Genomic DNA, 22,592 nt, shown 5'->3' on the forward strand with positions numbered 1-22,592 from the left:
AGTGCAAGGTTTTTGCAAAACAACTTGGATATACAGTTGAAGTCGTAAGTTTACATACACTTAGGTTGGAGTCATTAAAATTTGTTTTTCAACCACTCCAATCATTCCTTGTTAACAAACTATAGTTTTGGCAAGTTGGTTAGGACATCTACTTTGTGCATGACACAAGTCATTTTTCCAAAAATTGTTTACTGACCAATTATTTCACTTATAACTCACTGTATCACAATTCCAGTGGGTCAAAAGTTAACATACAATAAGTTGACTGTGCCTTTAAACAGCTTGGAAAATTCCAGAAAATGATGTCATGGCTTTAGAAGCTTCTGACAGGCTAATTGACATAATTTGAGTCAATTGGAGGTGTACCTGTGTATGTATTTCAAGGCCTACCTTCAAACTCAGTGCCTCTTTGCTTGACATCATGGGAAAATCAAAAGAAATCAGCCAAGACCTCAGAAAAAACTTGTAGACCTCCACAAGTCTGGTTCATCCTTGGGAGCAATTTCCAAACGCCTGAAGGTACCACGTTCATCTGTACAAACAATAGTACGCAAGTCTAAACACCATGGGACCACGCAGCCGTCATACCGCTCAGGAAGGAGACGCGTTCTGTCTCCTAGAGATGAAGGTACTTCGGTACGAAAAGTGCAAATCAATCTCAGAACAACAGCAAAGAACATTGTGAAGATGCTGGAGGAAACAGGTACAAAAGTATCTATAGCCACAGTAAAACAAGTCCTATAGCGACATAACCTGAAAGGCCGCTCAGCAAGAAAGTAGCCACTGCTCAAAAACCGCCATAAAAAAGCCAGACTACGGTTTGCAACTGCACATGGGGACAGAGATCGTACTTTTTGGAGATATGTCCTCTGGTCTGATGAAACAAAAATAGAACTGTTTGGCCATAATGACCATCATTATGTTTGGAGGAAAAAGGGGGATGCTTGCAAGCCGAAGAACACCATCCCAACCGTGAAGCACGGGAGGTGTCAGCATCATGTTGTGGGGGTGCTTTGCTGCAGGAGGGACTGGTGCACTTCACAAAATAGATGGCATCACGAGGATGGAAAATTATGTGAATATATTGAAGCAACATCTCAAGACATCAGTCAGGAAGTTAAAGCTTGGTTGAAAATGGGTCTTACAAATGGACAATGACCCCAAGCATACTTTCAAAGTTGTGGCAAAATGGCTTAAGGACAACAAAGTCAAGGTAATGGAGTGGCCATCACAAAGCCCTGACCTCAATCCTATAGAAAATTTGACATTAAAAATTCTTAAAATAAAGTGGTGATCCTAACTGACCTAAGACAGGGACATTTTACTAGGATTAAATGTCAGGAATTGTGAAAAACTGAGTTTAAATGTGTTTGGCTAAGGTGTATGTAAACTTCCGACTTCAACTGTATAGTATATTTATATATCTCTTGGAGCTGGAGCTGTGGCGACCACTAATGAAGGCCTATTTATTTTTATTTGGTCTGGCTAGTTTTAGGCACTGCTGGAGAACACACTAATGATCTTACTTTTTCAATTAAGCTGCCTGCTTTTCTAAACGGAGCCCAACATTATGTTCCTAGAATTAATTACAAGTCAATATGAGCTGGGGCCCTGTTGGGATGAAACAGCAGGGGCCTCATGGTACTGCTATTGGATTGGAAAGAAGTGAGCGAGAACACAATTAACCAACAGACTGCTAGCAGCAGTGTTTTTAACCCTCGTCTGGGACTAGGACAAGCCACAAACTAGGGATTGGAAGACAAAGGAAGATATTTCTGAGCAGTAACAGTAGCTAATGTGCAGATATATACAGAACTCTTTATAAGGAGATTGCTCGATGAATAAATCACCCACACGGCAGAGACTTGAAGAGTGTCATTGAAGGTCAATGGAGAACATCCTACAAATGTACTTATCAGTTTTGAACTTAGAAACTCTGTCATTTCTGAAAACAATTGTTTTAAATGTAACGTTGCTTCCGCTTTATACAAATGTCCAGTATTTCCACAAACCATCTTAACCTAATAACATTTATTCACATATACACCATCTTACAAATACTCAAATCTGACTCTTATCACAACATTATCCCTCCGCAAGTCTACATCAAAGTGAATCAATCAAGTCTGTCATTCATTAAATGTAACTACTCACGTCTGACTTGTGTCTGTATATGCCGCTATTTCTGATGTAGCCAGTAATGGGCCAGGTTAACCTCTAAAAGTCGTTGGGGTACAAAGCTAACATATGCAATTGTTTTAAGATGGTCATACCATAGATAATTTAGCGATTTGATTTGGGACTTTAGGACCCCCTTAGGTACCCCCCCCCCAAAAAAACAATATATATATACTACAGCCCATGGAAACGCATTGAATGACACAATCAAAAATGGCCCAAAAAAAAGACAAGAAAAAAAAAAGAATGATAAGGAATAAGGCTTTGAAGTGTCTGTCCGATATCTAGGAGATAGAAAGAAAGATCAGGATTTGTTTTCTTCTCACATTATTAACCCCATATTTTTGGGGCACAAATCCACTTCCATACTTCCATTCATTTGTATAGGTTACCTTCAGACTAGTCCTGTGACACTTGTGGGGGGGGGGGGGTCATAGTTTTGTAGGCCAAACCGTTTGGATGCTACAGAAGCTTCTGCGAGAAGACCGATTTTCGGGATGTCCCATGTTCTGACAAATACAGCTGTAGCTCGACTACCTTCCACCGCAGATGCGGAAGGCAGACTACATGCGGAAGGCAGACTACATGCGGAAGGCAGACTACATGCGGAAGGCAGACTACATGCTGAATCAGTGGATTGCGACCCATGCAAACTGTTATCTCTAGTTTCATTTGACGGATTTTGATGGGGGATTTTTAAAATTATGTTACTTAGATTGACTCACGGGTGTGTAAATAGACTAGTAAGGATGTTTAACTGACAAGAGTGCACTGCAACATCTTCCTTTGTAATTAGACCTGAAATACAAACTTGATTCAAACTCATGAACAAAAAAAGCAAAGCTGTTCTAATACAATCCACAACAAGAGTCAATCAAGAGTTTGATTCTGATTCTCAAGATTAGATTCTGTAGCAATGTTCTAATTAATCACCTCAATCTGGAAGCCTGAACAGCCACACTCTCCAAAGTTCACCACCAGAACCATTATCAAAAGATTTGTCTGTAACTGGTCATCTCAGCCACGTTGGAGAATCTACTCCTTACACTAGGAAATGTTTCTCTCACTCTGCTTGACATGGACTGCAATAGGTTACAGTACTAATTTTGGATATTTAGGTGTCATATTCTAGAGCCAATATTCTATGAGAGGTTCCCAGTAGTCAAGCAGCAGAACACTTGAAGTGCAGCTACCAGTACACGGGTGAGAACCAGCCCACTTCAAGCAACGCTCACAATGCCAGCGGATCAAGACTGCCACCTTCAGTTGAAGCTGATTTTTTATTTATTGCTAAATCTACTTTGTGGGCGACACATTATAGTAAAGTACACTTTAATAGGACATTAAGTATTTCATAAAGTGTTGTTAGTTCATAGTTTAAAATCAGTAATAAACAGTTAACACATTTTAATGACTACAGGTAATGGTGAAGTTCGGGTTTATTACATATATTTATTGTTCAAGTACCTTTAAATGATAACCGCACAACTCAGCACTAAGAAACAGGTCCGGGGTAATGAATATCTCCTTAAGTGAATTGCTGGTTGATGACATGTACAATTTTTTACATATTTACATAGAACATTTTTATCCAAAGTGAGATGTGACATAGGAAACACTTCAACAGAACATGGTTTGTAAGACGCGAAATAAAAATATAAAGCAAGGCCCTGGTAACACTTGAGAATCACACAGCGGATGTCATGAGAGGATGGCAATAAAAGGCACTCTGTGATGGTTGTTATATACATTTCAATGACCATAAGTGGGGGGAGTTCACTTTGGGGCTTTCACAGTAAGAATCACTGCCCTCCATTGGAAATACATACAGACAGTGAACATCTAATGATAATCATAACAGAGAGACAAATTCTACATTGTAGTGTGACAGATGATGGTCGAGTACCAATATTGTCAAAGATCATGGAGTAAATGCCTCTCGTTATAAAAACAAAGTACGGTTATTCAAATCTTTAAACAGGAGCAATAGAGGGTTGTCCACTACGTATGTTAACTTCATACAGATTCTTTAAAAATATCCATCTAAATAAATACAAAAACAGCATCTCAGAAAAGGAGATCGTCCTCTTATACGTGGTGTTGAAACAGAACAACACCCAGCAATACAGCACTCTGATGAAAAAGGTCCTTACCATCCTAATTCACAACGGATAGCACATTCCACCTTGCACTGACCCCCGGCACAACGCCCTGGAACAGGGCTCTCCAACCCTGTTCCTGGACACCTACTGTCCTGCAGGTTCCCTCCAACACTAATCTAGCGCAACTGATTGTAGTAATTAGTTGATTGATGAGCTGAATCAGGTTAGTTACAGCTTGGGTTGGATTGGAAACCTACATGGAAGGTAGCTCTCCAGGAACAGGGTTGGAGAGTCCTGCCCTAGAAAATTGTACAAGAGAATTCCACTTCAACACAGGGATTTAGAGAATAATCAAAGAGTACCCATGTGAATGAGGGTAAATAAAGAAGAGAAAAGGGGATGACAAACATATCAACTTCTACTGTTCTCTTTGGTGTATTGTGACCTATCAAAAAAAGTAGATCACTTCATACTAAAGTTATTTCTAGAGACAATTTCTGCCAGGCACCAAATTTAGCTCTATAGAGCTATGAAAGGCTACAAGTCATTATTCAGCTGTATTTGTGATATATCAACTAGGTAAACATATATGATGTCCTTTCGTTTTCCAGAGTGAAACCATGGGGTCAGGAGCCTTTCTGAATGCATGTGAACACACATTAGATGATCAATGCTCTATTGAGACAAACTTCCGCACACAGACCCACACAGACCCTTTCTCTACACAGACACCCGTGTATGAACCTTCAGGAGACTTCTACTATGGACTCTGGTCTTAAATGCCTAACAAAAGCTCTAGACTGTAAATAGAATCTGGATCTGAACTGTCAGTAGCATGTACACAACTGGTTGTGATTATCTCTGATCAAAGATGTTATTTTCTGCACTGATCTGCTACAATTAAGACCTAACTGTAGCAAAATCTAAAAGTTACCGAACATAGTGGGAATCAATTTAAGTTGGCAGGTGTCTGCAGGTATGGGTATAATAATGTATTTAATGTGCATACACACACACACACACGTAAACTATGGGGAAGAGACCTCAGAGTACAGTACATTGTACACAGATCGAGCTACTGCTGGGGAGTCCCTTCCTAATTGAAAAACACAAAACATGAGGGCAACCTCAAAAAGGCATTCCTTTTCATTTTGCTCCATTGACACTAATGCATAATACAGTGATAAGTGCAGCATGACAACTCAATGCCACTTAACTTTAGAGGACTGGCAAGGTTGAGTGTTCCTGTAAAAAGCACTTGGTAGAACATGGGGCTGTATAATAGTTCCAACAATACTTGAAAAACAGCCCTGTCAAAACACTTGGATCTCGTCGAATTGGAACAACGCCACTGCTTTAATAGGATTAAAACGACCGCTTTTTAAAATATTTAAATAGATAATATAAAACTTTATCGTTATGTTTTAAACAGACAATCTGTACACATCTGGTACGAACACAGAAAAATGACACGCTTGGTTACATTAGAAAGGATACCTTCTGATACGTCATATCAAAAATAATATGCTGCTTTAGTAAGCAGATTCATAGCATTTTTCTTCTTGTCAAATTGTACAATGCTACATTATATTACACTCAGAAAGACACTGAAGGAGAGAATGTCTGCTTTTTTTTGTCCAATGCTTTCCTACTCTGTCTGCACAATGCAGTAGCACTGAGCAGATATGAAAGCCTTGGAGTCATGAGTGCCTCCCACAGTGATCACTATGCACTCTTCTCATTTCCTCCTCCCTTCATCCATTCCCTCCTGTAGCGACTTACTCCGTACCTTTTCTTCCCCTGCCAATCCTCCCTCTAGTCAAACACTTTCTCTCCGTCTCTCTCAAGTGAACAGCTCATCCGTCGATAGGTCCATCGCAGGCCGACTTTGTGAACGTCTCCTTCCTCTCCACCTCCATGTCAATCAATCAATCTTTTCCACTTTCCCAATGATCTTCTCCTCAAAGATGGGCAGGACAGCATCATCTTCGCGTACCTCTTCGAACACCACCCCAAAGTCATTGCTCACCTTCTTGAAAAAATACCTAGCGTCGGTTGGATAGAGAACAGTTAGTTCAAGTGCATTGAAAAAGCTTGATTTATTATTATGCACAAAATTTACATAAGATGAAAAATGGACTTTGGAATGTGGTTCATCATTTTCCACATTACCATAAACACAACAAAAACGTGATATTCAATTTCAAGGACTTCAGAGTTTAATAGACTAAAATGTTACATAACATCATCCTGTAAATCTAGTTTCCTGTGCCTCACCAGGTAGAGTAGTGACCTCACCTGTAGCTTCCTTTCTTAGTCAGCAGCTCTTTGAACTGGCCCAGCATGACCATGCGACCTTTGACCGACGTCCTGTACGGGATTGGCTCCCCACAGAAGTAGTAGGCCACCGTAATGTTCTCACACGCGGGCTTCTTCGTCACTTTATGTCTGCAAACAAACAAGTAAGAGGTTCAATAAATGTATCAAGTCAAGGCTTCCTTTCATCTTTCGAATGAGATGTTTCAAAGACCTCAGCAGAACTCCAAGCTCTGATCATTTGACAGAGTACGAGTGGGGGGGGGGCAATAATTCTGACATCGAGGTATAATTTCCTCTCAGTCAGAATCTGATGTAGGAAAACAAGATTTCAAGTCACTCATACTCCCAGCCACCAGAGTTGCAATGCAGACTGTTTAGGTGGTGAAGCATAATCAACCAGGGGGCCAGGGACCCCTAGTGGGGCCCTTAGTTTGATTTCCAGAGGTCTGCCAAAAAGGAGACAACCAATAAATGCAAAATATGTTCAAAGAATTCAAAGAATCAGTTTCATGATTTGAATACTTCATGATCCACAATGTGTGACTTTACAGCATTGATTTCCTCTAAAATGCTATCAAATTGAGCACTCCTGGTACAGGTAATATTGCCCTAAGGACCTTGTCCAGGGAAAGTATTAATTTATCAATCAGAGTTCTTGGAGGTAATGTTGTTCCAGCAAGGAAATGCTGAGTTTAAATGAGATTGTGATGAAGACGTGTTATGCCTAAATGCTACCAGCAGGGAGCAGGCTACTACAGTAAGTAGTGTTCCAATTGCATGCCCACGGGCCTGTTGTTGGGTTTGATGGTGTGGAGTGAGGTGGTGGAGGCCCAGTGATAGGATGGGGTGGTAGAGACCCAGTGGCTATGCCAGGATAGCCGGGCTTTCATCTGGTCCTCACTGCAGCTATCCTGTCCCCCTACATCACTAAACTGTCCATCGGAGGAAGAAGCCACGGGACATCAAACAGACTGCAGCTTCACACAGAGAACATCAAAAGCTCTGCGTTCTCACCCCACGCAGCTTACAGTACACCTCTCCCTAGCTGCTGCCTCCTACTACCTCCCTCCCTGTTCCCCAGTTCTATCTTCCCCATCTCTCTCCACTTAATATCATTCTAATCCCTCTCATCCCCTCTGCTTACCAGTGTGAAGCTAGAGGTATGATCATTCTCACCGCCATCCACCGTCTCACTAACTGCCATCCCACCGTCTCACTAAGAAATGGCTGAAGAGGTGAGACTGATTGTTCTAATCCCCACCCATACATAAGCAAATAATCAGATCAAATATGAATTTATAATTGACAAAAAAACTACACACAGATGTTATTGTACAGGAAACTAGATTATGGGGATACAAGTATTAATGCCAGTAATCAAACATATATGCCTCAATTAATCTCTATGGAGTCTAGTCATACAGACAGGCCTCTGTTTGGCTGTGCAGATACAGAGCAGTCGGGTCTGGATGCTGCTGGTGATAGACATGGAAGGAGGTGGTGAGGTGGGGTGCTGCTGTGACCAATGGGATGGGGGTTTGGGTGCTGCTGTGACCAATGGGATGGGTGTTAAGGGCTACTGGGGTAAACCAGACTGGACGTACTCGGACAGCTCCGTGTCAGAGACGGCAGGCACCACGCCGAGCGGCGGGAACAGGGCGGGCCTGGCGGCAGCACGCCCCCGCTGGATCACTTCCATCACATACCTGAAGGACCCAACAACCCTGGGAGTTAGACACGGACCAGCCACAGGGCCACGCCAACCAGGATACACACACCAGGGATCATGCACAGATGTGCAATGAAAATGTAAAACAAGGTTGATCAGTGCATCATGCTACTCAAAGGGGGGTTTGATCAATGAGAAAAGTGAAGGGAAAAAAGGGAAAAATATTTAATTCTTTAGAAGTCTGAGACTCTGTCATGTTTCAGCACGAACATTACTTTTCGATAACAACGTTACTCTTTTTTCCTGTATTACCAAAAGGATGAGTTTGGGGATTCAGTCACATGGCTGCCACAATCACTACAACAATACAATGGTTGGCTAGACATGACCTGAAGAACCAGGCTTGACAGAAACATCTCCCTTCCTCCCCAGGTAACGCCGACTCACCTCTGTTTGGTCTGTAAGGTCCCCGTCTTCTTCTTCTCCTCCTCCAGTCTCCTCCTAGCCTCCTCCAGCTGGGTGAGGGGATTGGGGGCCGGGTTGGGGGGCATGGTGGGGTCCTGGATGAAGGGGTGTGAGGGCTGCACACTGTTCCGCAGCTGGGCGCTGACCCACGGATGCACTGCCCCCGGACGCTCCACAGAGCTGGGCCGCGACACCTCGTGGCTCGACGGGGTCTTCTTGGACCCTGTGGTGCTCCTGGGAGACATCCTTGTCATTGTTTGACCCAAATGTACACATACCACCATAATACAGATCAGAGTTCATTCAAATGACTTGCATCTCTGTGGTTGTACGTTACCGATTCCCTACGCGGGGAAGACCCATAAAGCCGGAACTCACCCGTAGGGGCTCTTCTTGTTACGGACCGCCTCTCCCTCCATCATCCACTGGAGGATCTTCTGGTTCCTCTCCACGTCCTCCGGGGGCACGGGCACCTCAAAGGTCCGCACCTCCTCAGCCTTCTTAAACGGCCGCTTCGATAGCGTGCTACCTTTGCTACTACGACAATTGTATGATAAAAGGACAACAATGTTAAACGGCAAGTGTTAAAAAAACATGTAAAAAAAACAGAGACATGGTAAAAACATCATTCAAAAGAGACATGAAGAGGCTGTGTGTTTCTGTGTGTACCTGTAGCCCATAGGATCCATCGGGCTGGGGCCCATGCCGTCAGCATAGTTGCGAGACTTGGACCCATAGTTGTGCTGCTCCATCCCCCAGTGGAAGTTACCATTGACCCTCGTGGCTGCGTCAGCCTCCACCTGCTCTTTGGGCTTCCCTCCGGCTGGGTGGTGGATGTGGTGCACGTGTTTGTGGTGGTATTGGTGGCTGGCAGCCTCCCCTTTGGGCCCCAGCCGAGCTGGGTGTTTGCCTGGGCCTGTGGGCAGTGGCATCCCAGGTCCGGGCACCTTGCCACCTGCAGGGAAGCCGTCGGGTGAGCGGGACTTGGGGGAGTGGCGGCCGGTGCCCGGGGACTGGCAGCCGGGGGTCTTCATGACTCGCTGGACGTGGTCGTCCAGGATGCTCTCGGGGTTCTCCTCGTGGGCGTCAGGCCGCAGCGCCAGGCCATTGTAGCCGATGTCAGAGTAGCGGGGGTTGTTGTAGTGCTGTGGGTGGGCACCAGGGGGCAGTCTGTGACTGGAGAACGAGGTGGATGTGGAGATGTCTGCATCCTCACCCTCTTCCTCCTTCCAGAAAGAAAAAGATGATTAAATATACTGAAAATGGTTACTACCCAACTCAACAGCAATACCACAAGTTGACATATCAGAGATTATATCAGTATATAATATACAAATATATCCTACCCACATGTATGAGCTTCAGTGTCTGGTCATTTCCCAAGAAAATAAATGGAGCCCCAACTTACCACATTGCGAAATAACAACTGCTAAAAAAGGCTATTTGTTCCAATCAGTCACACCAGCAGATGGCACACTTCCACAAGACCATGTGTTAACACGTGCTGTGGCATTATCACGGCTCTGCTGCAGAGGGAATGTTCTTCCTCTGTGGTGCAAAGCTATTTCACTCTACATCACGCCTGCCAGCATAATCTTTACTACAATTAAATAGCTCTATGTATTTCAAGCTACAACACTGCTATGTTCTAGTTTCTAGACAAAGGCACGAACAGCCATAGTAACTAACAGTATGGCACGTTCAGCCATAGTAACTAACAGTATGGCACGTTCAGCCATAGTAACTAACTGTATGGCACGTTCAGCCATAGTAACTAACAGTATGACACGTACAGCCATAGTAACTAACAGTATGGCACGAACAGCCATAGTAACTAACAGTATGGCACGTTCAGCCATAGTAACTAACAGTATGGCACGTTCAGCCATAGTAACTAACAGTATGGCACGTTCAGCCATAGTAACTAACAGTATGGCACGTTCAGCCATAGTAACTAACAGTATGGCACGTTCAGCCATAGTAACTAACAGTATGGCACGAACAGCCATAGTAACTAACAGTATGGCACGTTCAGCCATAGTAACTAACAGTATGACACGTTCAGCCATAGTAACTAACAGTATGACACGTTCAGCCATAGTAACTAACAGTATGACACGAACAGCCATAGTAACTAACAGTATGACACGTTCAGCCATAGTAACTAACAGTATGGCACGTTCAGCCATAGTAACTAACAGTATGGCACGTTCAGCCATAGTAACTAACAGTATGGCACGTACAGCCATAGTAACTAAGAGTATGGCACGTACAGCCATAGTAACTAACAGTATGGCACGTTCAGCCATAGTAACTAACAGTATGGCACGTTCAGCCATAGTAACTAACAGTATGGCACGTACAGCCATAGTAACTAACAGTATGGCACGTTCAGCCATAGTAACTAACAGTATGGCACGTACAGCCATAGTAACTAACAGTATGGCACGTACAGCCATAGTAACTAACAGTATGGCACGTACAGCCATAGTAACTAACAGTATGGCACGTACAGCCATAGTAACTAACAGTATGGCACGTACAGCCATAGTAACTAACAGTATGGCACGTACAGCCATAGTAACTAACAGTATGGCACGTACAGCCATAGTAACTAACAGTATGGCACGTTCAGCCATAGTAACTAACAGTATGGCACGTTCAGCCATAGTAACTAACAGTATGACACGTACAGCCATAGTAACTAACAGTATGACACGTACAGCCATAGTAACTAACAGTATGACACGTACAGCCATAGTAACTAACAGTATGGCACGTACAGCCATAGTAACTAACAGTATGACACGTACAGCCATAGTAACTAACAGTATGGCACGTACAGCCATAGTAACTAACAGTATGGCACGTTCAGCCATAGTAACTAACAGTATGACACGTACAGCCATAGTAACTAACAGTATGACACGTACAGCCATAGTAACTAACAGTATGACACGTACAGCCATAGTAACTAACAGTATGACATGTAGCAGCAGTGCATACCATTGTGCCCTTATTTCACCAGGTCGGTCTCTGTAACTAACTGAATTGCTAAGGATGTGTTGACCCGGTCTTCCACTCCCCTAACTAAAACACATCAGCCCCCATTGGCTCCTCACCCTTCCCACACACCTTTGATGGCATTTCAACATGGGAATCATTGGCAAATAACAGTGGGCAATTTATGTGGTGGAGGCTTTGATGCTCACTCCAGGTAGAGGAATCCTGGGCGGGAGCGATGGACTTTTTGATGAGGGTCTGACTGGCGCATGCAGATATTGGCCTGGCTCAGAGCAGCTATGCAGGCCATTTCTCTGCACTCTCAGTTACCCTGTTCGTGCCAAAATGAGGCCAGATCCAGACCTGCTGAGCCCATCCTGCTAAAAGGCATCTACTAATGAATGTGATGTACCGAGTCTCTCTCACTCACTCTCACCTCAGGGAAGAGGAACATACTGCTGCTATTGAACATGTAAATTATACATTAGGTGGGCCAATATTCAGAGCTTTGAAAAGAAAAGCGAAAAACACCTATTAAGTTATTGATCTCTGTGGCACCAGTGCATTGACCCTAAAGGTTCTGTATTATTTAGAGGCGAGATAAAGACAAATGGTTTAATCAGTCAACAGCACCATAATACCACAGGCCATCCTGCAGTATTGACCCGTTCCTTTCAGACACTACTGAGGGAGTATGCCTAGACCGGATGTGACCTCTCCATCAATCAACATTGGATTGAGGCCACATTCAGTGAAATCAGGGTGTAAGTCTGTGGATGAAAACCAGGTAAGAGAGCAGAGGAGAGGAATTGGGGGGGGACTAGCTTATCTTTGATTAAGGTAAGAATATCAGTTAATAGAGTCACTATTTGTCAGTCCCCTGTCTGCCCCCAGCTCTTAATAAAGAGAAACCTACTGTTCCATGATGGCGGCTCCTCTTACGGAGGGGCCAAACGACATAAAATATCTGCCTTGAGACTTAAGACCTGGCTCTGTGTACCGAAAGAGATTCCATTTGCGGTGAACGCAGGCATTTCTTCACGGTCCAACGGACTTCAAACAAAGTCATTACAGTGCGCCAGGCTCACAAGTGGCTCAGGCTGTCTGCGAGTGTTCCATCTGATGCCAGAGACAAAGGGATCCAAGATACAGTGGGGATGGATCCCTGATAGGCCAGAGCTACACTTTTAGAAATGATTCACAATGGAATAATGTCTGTTTCCTTTTAATGAATCAACCCGGTCCTTTCATACAACAGAGATATTACAGTGTACCTTCTGATAGACAGCCAGACAAACGGCGACCAGCTGTAGAGAACATAGTAAGAGGTTGTTAAGAGGATGATGGTATAGAGTGGTATAGCGCCCCACCAGGGAGGGGGATCACACCGACAAGCATGGTGGTACTTCTGTGGACAACAACGTACCAATCGGACTCTCTTCAGCCGCTCCTCCAGTTTCTCCTGGGCCTCCCTCTCCCTCAGCACTCCCTCCAGCCGGCTGATCAGATCCGCCGCAAACTTCTCCGGCTCCACGTGAATGTCCTTTGGTATCCGGTTGGTGCGCTAACAGAGGGGAACACACCATTTTCCAGTTCATTTCAAATTGTACCAGTAGTCCGTTCGCTGATAACAATGTTACCGTTTTCTCCTGAAAGGTAAGAACCTGTGGTCACTATGCTGTTCACTTCGGTTGATGGAAACAAAAAGGGAGAAACATAAACAGGAGGAAAGGCTTCTCAAACACATTGACAGTTTATCAGGGAAAAGCTAACAGGGGACCTGTAATGGAAATGAAGGTGCCAAAACAATAACCTCAAACCAAAGTCCAGATGACTGTTGCTTAGTAGCTAATGTAGTACCTACAAGGTCTGATTTGACACGGTTTAAGGATTTGAATAGTCTGATATAGGCTGCTCTGCATAATGTATGCTGTAAGGCGCAGGCATTCTTCTCAATAATAAAAAGTTTCAACATAGGGCACTTCCAAAGTTAGAGAAAATGTATAAGATAGATAGTCAAATATCAGCCATAAACAACTTTGTTGGTCAGCGACTTTGTAATATTATTATTATTTTTTTAAACACCAAAATCAATCTCCAGATCGACCCGTCACAGCGTGACACCGTGCCCCACTTGCCTAGTTAAATGAAAAGGTTAACAGAGTCTGAGTTACAGGCCACGTCTGGAAAAAGACAGTGAAAACTCGCTGGTACACCACAGACCAGAATGAATCTCTACAAGGTGATTGTCCGTTCAAAATAATCCCGATCATTGCATGTTTACTTACACGCAGCAAAGTGAAGTACATTTTCTATCAAAAGGAAGATGCTGGGAATATGCAGCTCTTAGCTGGTATTCCCAACACAACTCAAGCCTGTAAGGTGCATTGTTGTAGTAATCTAGCAAAGAGAGATTAAAGTACATTCTGGGGATAGCCTAAATATTGTAGAGGGCCGTTTTACTCAGGGCCCCACCAAAGCACACAAGATATGTCCACATTCAGATTCAGTTGGATTCATATTCATTTTACCCAACACAGACAAAGTTTTACACACAAACAGCCCAGAGTAGCTTTATGGCTGTTAGAAGACCTGGCTGTAGAAATTACTTCACTACTTTGGCTATTACCCTCTATTAGTGAAGAATGTACACGGAGCGTACAAAACATTAGGAACACCGTCCTAATATTGAGTTGCACCCCCTTTTGCCCTCAGAACAGCCTCAATTCATCAGGGCATGGACTACAAGGTGTCAAAGAGATCCACAGGGATGCTGGCCCATGTTGACCCCAATACTTCCCACAGTTGTGTCAAGTTGGCTGGGTGTCCTTTGGGTGGAGGACCATTCTTGATACACAAAGGAAACTGTTGAGCATTAAAGACCCAGCAGGGTTAGAGTTCTTGACACAAACCGGTGCGCCTGGCACCTACTACCGTACCCTGTTCAAAGGCAATGCCTTGTCCAGTCACCCTCTGAAATGGCACACATACACGATCCACATAACCTATCGTCACCTTCATCTACACTGATTGAAGTGGATTTAACAATGACATCAACAAGGGTTGATCGCTTTTACCTGGAGTCACCTGGTCATTCTCTGTCATGGAAAGAGCAGGTGTTTCTAATGTTTTGAATACTCAGTGTATGTAGTGCATTCAGAAAGTATTCAGACCCCTTGACTTTCTCCACATTTTGTTACGTTACAGGGTTATTCTAAAATGTAATACATGTTTTTTATTTTCCTCATCAATCTACTCACAATACCCTATAATGACAAAGCAAAACAGGTTTAGATTTTTTGTTTAATTGATAAAAACAAAATGTAAAAAACCTGAAATATGACATTTACATAAGTATTCAGACCCTTTACTCAGTACTTTGTTGAAGCACCTTTGGCAGCGATTACAGCCTCAAGTCTTATTGGGTATGACGCTACAAGCTTGGCAAACCTGTATTTGGGGAGTTTCTCCCATTCTTCTCTGCATATCCTCTCAAGCTCTGTCAGGTTGGATGGGGAGTGTCACTGCACAGCTATTTTCAGGTCTCTCCAGATGTTCGATCAAGTCCATTCTGGGCTCTGGCTGGGCCACTCAAGGACATTCAGAGACTTGTACCAAAGCCACTCCGGCATTGTCTTGGCTGTGTGCTTATGGTTGTTGTCCTGTTGGAAGGTGAACTTTCGCCCAAGTCTGAGGTCCTGAGCAGGTTGTCATCAAAGATCTCTCTGTACTTTGCGCCGTTCATCTTTCCCTTGATCCTGACTAGTCTCCCAGTCCCTGCCGCTGAAAAACGTCCCCACAGCATGATGCTGCCACCACCATGCTTCACCAGACGTGACACTTGGCATTCAGGCCACAGAGTTCAATCTTGGTTTCATCAGACCAAAGAATCTCGTTTCTCATTATCTGAGTGTCCTTTAGGTGCCTTTTGGCAAACTCCAAGCGGGCTGTCATATGCCTTTTACTGAGGAGTGGTTCCATCTGGCCATTCTACCATAAGGCCTGATTGGTGGAGTGCTGCAGAGATGGTTGTCTCTTTGGAAGATTCTCCCATCTCCAGAGGAACTCTAGAGCTCTGTCAGAGTGGCCACCGGGTTCTTGGTCACCTCCCGCAATTGCTCAGTTTGGCCAGCAGCCAGCTCTCGGAAGAGTATTGGTGGTTCCAAACTTCTTCCATTTAAGAATGATGGAAGCCACTGTGCTCTTGGGGACCTTCAATGCTGCCGCCATTTTTTTGGTACCCTTCCCCAGATTTGTGCCACGACACAATCCTGTCTCGGAGCTCTACAAACAATTCATTTGACCTCATGGCTTGGTTTTTTGTGGGACCTTATATAGACAGCTGTGTGCCTTTCCAAATCATATCCAATCAATTGAATTTACCACAGGTGGACTCCAATCAAGTTGTAGAATCATCTCAAGGATGATCAATGGAAACAGGATGCACCTGAGCTACATTTTGAGTCCCATAGCAAAGGGTCTGAATACTTACATAAATAAAGTATTTCTGTTTTTGATTTTTAAGACATTTGCAAAAATGTCATTATTTAGTAGATTGATGAGGATTCTTTTTTATTTAATCCATTTTAGAAAATGCCTGTAACGCAACAAAATGTGGGGGGGGGGGGGAATCCAGGGGCCTGAATACTTTCCAAATGCACTGTACGTCTCTCCATTACCACTGCAGTATGTGTCTGGGACTAATCCATTAGACAAAAACAGAACAATCAAGGACAAGGCAGCCAGCGTTTTCATTTTTCTGCTATGCATAGAGTTAGTTTCTTTATTATTTTGTATTCTGTGTACCGAAAAACAGAAGTCAATGAAAAAAAATATATATTCTACACAAAAACATAAATGCATCCTAATGTGAGGGAGAGAGTCTTGTTAAGCAGGACTCTTGACTCCGAGGCCCAATTAGGATGGCAGTTCTCCTGTAGGGAGCTGCAGAGGCATGCAGGGAGGCGGGACTGCCACAGAGGAGAAACACTGCTGTCTGATGGGCTTCAACACAGACAGACAGCTGAGGGCTGGGGAGAGTACCAGGCACAGTTTAGAAAGCACAAACCTCAATATGAGCTATTCACACACCCTACACAGGCCCAGAGAGAGATGCAGTCAGGCATCTTACAATGCAGGAAGGTGGAGAGATGGGAACATTTGAGAAAGACGGATGTTTCTAGAATACCAGATAACAGCAATGTCAGCAGTCTTTGATGAGCGAGTGGGGTTCTTGCAGGTATGTGTGTATACTTGTTTGTGTAGGGGTGTGTGTGTGTGTGTGTGTGTGTGTGTGCAGCTAAACCAAGGTTAACTTACAGGAATATGAGGTAGTGGCACACGCCCATTTGCTTTGGCACTTTCATGCATCTCTCGTCGATGCTGTTTACGATATTTGTATGGTGGAACCCCATCTCTGGAACAAAAACCAAAAGGACAATTTTACAAACATATTCAAAATGAGAAAACTCATATGTAAATGCAGCTTCAAAGTAACCTTTCTAAACAGTAGCTCAATCATCCTAAGAGAAGGAAAACATTTTGGGACTTCATGGTAAATTGAGCGGGTTGAGATGTCTGGATTTGGGTTTCGGTAAATACCAGAGTATCTAAACCCCGAGGGTTTCCTCTGTAGCCCTACACAGTAGTGAACAAGCAGAGAATGGTGCGGTCGCTGACACCAACACTATGAATTGTTTCATCCCAAGTCTCAGTGGCCCTGCTGGGTTTGACTCGTCTGCGCCAGGAGCTGTGGAACAAACAGCTGATAATGGCCTCTAATCTATCCTGCTTCAGACACATGTTTTTGTCCTGCTGAGCAGCCTTTGATGTTTCTTTAAACATGCGTTCCCCTGTGCCATCTCTGAACTTACAGCACCGTTCCTGCCTTCTCTCTTCTCTGGCTTCCCTCTGCCAACACATCCTAGCTCGATTTACTCGAAAGGAAACATGCTGCTTCCCGCTAAGGCGGAAGAAAGAGGATTGCTGCGCTAAATAACAGCTTGTGTCCAACATGGGGTCCTCCAAAGGCACGACTTATACATTTACCCATCCTGAAACAAACCATTGTCAAGCAATGTGGGTATGTCATATAAGACCTAGGCTTATAACATATTTTTATTCATTGTGTACCGACTCATTTTACACAATTATGAGAGCCCGTCAAAATCTACTCAACCTTTCACCGCCAATTCTCCACCATTTCCTCAGAATTCCAGGAAACTTGATTTAAAGGGTAACAAGTCAATGCCTTCAGATGACATACTGTGGCCCTGTCATACCTCACAGTTCATAGCTCTATAATTAGCATAAGTAATGACATTTAGCAGCTTTCACTCGTGTGGGTAATGAACAGATGGCTGTTCTCTGAGGAGAGGAGCAGAGAGAGATGTGTTGCTGCTCCCAGTGACAGACAGACAGGGGGAAATGGCACCAGTCTGCGTGCAGCAGGAGGTGCTAGTCAGACTAGGGTCTTATTCATTTGGCACCAAACGGAAGAAAACATACTCAAACTTGTTCAATTCAATTCTGTTTTCTGTGGCAAAACGTTTTGCTACTGTGTGCCCTAATGAATTACAACCCAGGTAGAACTCAGATACACTGGGCATGGATGAAATTGAAAATAACACTTACTATTCTCTATGCCCACACACTCACATGTCATGAAGTGGTTTGTGAAGGTCCTCATGCTGAATAGCAAGGAACAAGGAAGCTAAACTTCATATCTCGAAGGCATTCTGCCCTTACTTCTGGTGTGTACTATTAGTTTGACCGATTGTGTGTGTGTGTGCACGCGTGCGAAGTGACGCGGAGGCTGTGCGAGTACGTACACACTGCTGTCTGTCAGGGAGAGTGTGTCTACGTCGCTGGCACTGGACATGCTCTGCTGCTCGCTGTCGTTGGCGCTGGTGGCAGGGGCCATGGCGTAGCCCGAGTTGACATAGTACGGGTTGACAGGCTCCCGCCACGGCACGCGTCTGGAAGAAATGCCAACATTCAGAGAGATAGCATTAAGGCAAAGTCATTAACAATAGAGAGCACATGACATAACACAATCAATTCGTGTCAGAGTGTATTAGCACCATTAAACAATAGATTCAGGTTCACATGAGATACATGCAAGTACATTTTACAAAGATTATTGCAGCACTGTATTATCACAGCATTAGAAGGGAAGGACGTTGTTAGTTATTTTGGACAAGAGCCGATAAAAGCTCAGTGACAATGTAAATGTAATTTAGATATAAAACAAAGAAACATTTCCAAATAAGACTACTGTAGTATCTCTGTAGTAATACATGCCTTTCACACCAAACCACCCACATTGTCATAATGAATATCCTTCAGAGGGTTTCTAAGGTACAGTAGACATCCTGATTTAATTCTTATTGGAGGCATCGCATCACCACAGCCTCCATCGTTGACTCAACCTCCCTCAACACACTCCTCAAACTGCTCCCTTCACATGAATTATAGATCTGGCTAGGCCTCTGTTCTCTTCATCTTTAAACTGAAAAAGATCCCTAAAGTGGTCAGTGCGTGCTCCCTCCCTGGGAACTCTGAAGGTCTCAGTCTTACCAGAGACCAAACCAAACCCAGGCTACTTCTGTCTGGTTATCATTAGTCAGCCCATATTCTGCCTAGACGAAGAGAAATAACATCTATTGTGAAGTGGTAAATCATTTTGGATTAAGAGAATAATGGAGAGTAAGTTGAAGAATGTCTTTTAGTTCTACATTATGTAAGTAAAGGGATGAGATTCTAATATGTCTAGAAATGACAAATGGTTCCCTTTGAAAACCAATGGCAGTCGTGACAGAAGATAGCATTTATTTTGTCATACCTAGACTGCCAATCTTATCGAATAAAATGACGATATAAACTAGATGTCCATCCAATTGTTGGGAGATTTTCATGCGAATGTTCCTAAATCCACAAAGTAAATCCGCGCATTTTCCCAACAGTGGTGGATTCCCACCAAACTGAATTGTCGAAGATTTTTTCAGTGCCTGATGACGTGGTGCACAGAAAATGTACCTTTTCGGCTTACCGAATAAAATGTGAATGTTTAACGTGTTTCCATCGCATTTTCAACTCTACCGACGGTTTTGCCACAAACACTTATTGCATTAAATAGCTAAATGCGACTAGTTTGGTCTTGGTACGTGTGCTTTAGCCAACGGCAGACACAGATCGGGTAGGCTCTGCGGCAGGCTAGTCTCCTTTGCACCCCAGTATCTCTACCTGCACATTCATCTTCTGCCGATCTACCATTCCAGTGTTTAATTGCTATATTGTAATTACTTCGCCACCATGGCCTATTTATTGCCTTAACTTACCCCATTTGCACTCACTGTATATAGAATTTTTGTTTTCTTTTGTTCTACTGTATTATTGACTATGTTTTGTTTATTCCATGTGTAACTCTGTGTTGTTGTATGTGTCGAATTGCTACGCTTTATCTTGGCCAGGTCGCAGTTGCAAATGACAACTTGTTCTCAACTAGCCTACCTGGTTAAATAAAGGTGAAATAAAAAATAAATAAAAAATGATGATATCATCACAGATAAGAGCAAGAATATTTTTTTGATTTGTCAAACGGGGGTCAAGCATCGATCATCATGTCACCAGAATAAGACCCTAAACATTTATTGGAAAGGAGCATCAAGCTCATCACCGTGCACTTTCACCACCCTGTGAAGTTCATCATAACTTATTTCATCTGTAGTCTAATAAGCTGCATGGTTTCCTGAGTCGTGGTGGGAGGGACCGCACACCATGTGATCGAGTGACTCCAAGTTTACTTCGATACAATGGCTATCAATATTTGCGCATAAAGGCATTTCCACCACCATTTTGCGCATAATAACATTTTACCAAAACAAAGAGATCCCACCATGTCAAACGAACAACTTATCGGTCAGCATTTAGAAATTTGTACTGAAACTTCCTGTTTCTATCACAGTTGTTTTATTTTTAAAAACTGGAAGACTTTACTCACATAAAATCTATGGATGGAAAGGTGGGTATTGGCTATAAATGACAGGACCTAGGCTAGTGGCACTGCCGTCACATTCCACCAGGACCATATCAGGGTGAGGTACAGCTATTCGGCAAAGAGCAATAAAGTCCTCGACAATCTCGGAGTCAAATTTCCCCCGAGATAAACAACAACACAGAAACATGCCTCACTTCCTATTCCACATAACATGGACATAAATACAAGGTCTAATCTTCTAAAAGAACATGTGTCCAGTCATGCTTCCTGAACAGAGAGAGCCCTGTCCTGTCCGTCAACCAGAAGTCCTATCAGCGTTTATCACTGGAAAAGAGATTACAGTTTAATACTAAAGCACTTTAGTCATGAAATGATGCTTATGGCCTTTTAGCATTTTCCGTCCATAAGCACTGTGAGCAGTAAACCTTTACATAATCTCTGCCCTTCAATGGAAGTGAATTACCCATGGCGAACATGCATGACATTTGCTTTTAGCTTACAAGCCAAATCTAACAAAACATGAAATGTCATAACGTGAACAACTAAGAAAACAAGGGAAAGAGGTCAGATAAGTACTTCATTTGGAATAGTCAGCAATTTTGCAATAAAGGTGAGTTTCCGATGAAGTCAAAAACATCTCTCTCTCTCTCTCAAAAAAAAAGTTCAACAGTTGAGTAGTAAAAATCGATTCCCTTCTCAAAACAGAGGCTCCGAGGAGAACACATCTTTGCTCTGGATGCTCTAAAAAACTACTTTGAGGAACAAAACACAAACCATGATGGCATCCCTCATGCTACAGTTATCAAACAAAAACAAGTCCAACCAATACGAGCCGTCAATGCATAGAAATGTACATTTTGTGGCTGAGGTGCAACGTGGTTGTGGATAACGACCACGTTCTATGGCCAAGGTTTCAAATTGAGTGGGATTCATTTAAAGGAAAGAGCGTTGCGAGAGGAAATGCAACTGAAAGGGGCAGCTGCAGGAGGCCACAGTCTGTTTTAAGGAGTGTGCACGGCAGGGGAGCGAGCGCCAAGCAGGAAGCCACCTTTCTACCAGGGTTTCCCCTTGACCTGGAAGCCTGCTTCCCCTGCTGCCTCCTAGAAACCAGGGCTTCCAATTCCACAACCTGCCTGTGTTCTCTCTTCAGGGCACCACAGGGAAAATGGCAGCCTCCTACCAGAACCTGAACCACAGCCATCCGTCCTACTGACTGGTAGTGAGGCATCTGTTTATGAGCCTCTAAGCCCAGCCTGGTTCAGCCTGAGAGGAGGAAAGGGATGGATCACGGGTGGAAGCAGCTCTCGGATTACTGCAGCCTCTGATGATTATTCCCAGGCAGCACTCAAGCCCATGATCTAGAATCTTCTCATGATTGAAGCAGCAGCCATGATGTCAATGTTCACAGAATCACAGAGAGAGAGCAAAGAGAGGAGGCCGGAGGAGAGAGATGCTTTCAAACCAACACCGGTTTCATCATGGTTGATTTTGATCTGCTGTTTAGCTATGACAGTGTGGGTGCACAGCTGTAACTGGATGACATTTCATCACGTTTCTTACGACCGACGAGTAGGCCAGATGGCTTTCGTTTTGCCGAAACGTTACTCGTACCTCTCAGAAATCCCATCAAAACATCATCCATACCTTTGAATAGCCCTGTCCTGAAAAACTAAATGAACTTGTCCTCCTGATGCACAGTGATAGAAGCTCAATGCCAAAGCATTAGATGTAGGGCCTTTTGTTGTTCCAACGACTCGCGCATTTCTTTGCACCTAGAGAATAACTACTGGTCCTTTGGTCACTCCCCTTTACATTGGAGTGCAGCCACCCCTGGATCACCACTGATTGGTTACACAGC

At 43.6% G+C, this 22,592-nt stretch overlaps 1 protein-coding gene across 1 annotated transcript; it reads right to left on the reverse strand.

Annotated features, from left to right (window-relative positions):
• Positions 1–3,599: 3,599 nt before the first annotated feature.
• On the reverse strand, positions 3,600–18,713 carry LOC115110322 (axin-1-like; the record flags this gene model as incomplete). Its single annotated transcript, XM_065014666.1, has 9 exons — positions 3,600–6,325; positions 6,579–6,728; positions 8,204–8,305; positions 8,716–8,967; positions 9,112–9,267; positions 9,403–9,959; positions 13,163–13,300; positions 17,056–17,152; positions 18,567–18,713. Coding segments are annotated over 9 exons (1,720 nt in total), but the record flags the coding sequence as incomplete, so codon positions are not given.
• Positions 18,714–22,592: the final 3,879 nt, after the last annotated feature.

Source organism: Oncorhynchus nerka, unplaced genomic scaffold, assembly GCF_034236695.1.
Source record: "Oncorhynchus nerka isolate Pitt River unplaced genomic scaffold, Oner_Uvic_2.0 unplaced_scaffold_2305, whole genome shotgun sequence".
NCBI classification, from domain to species: domain Eukaryota; kingdom Metazoa; phylum Chordata; class Actinopteri; order Salmoniformes; family Salmonidae; genus Oncorhynchus; species Oncorhynchus nerka.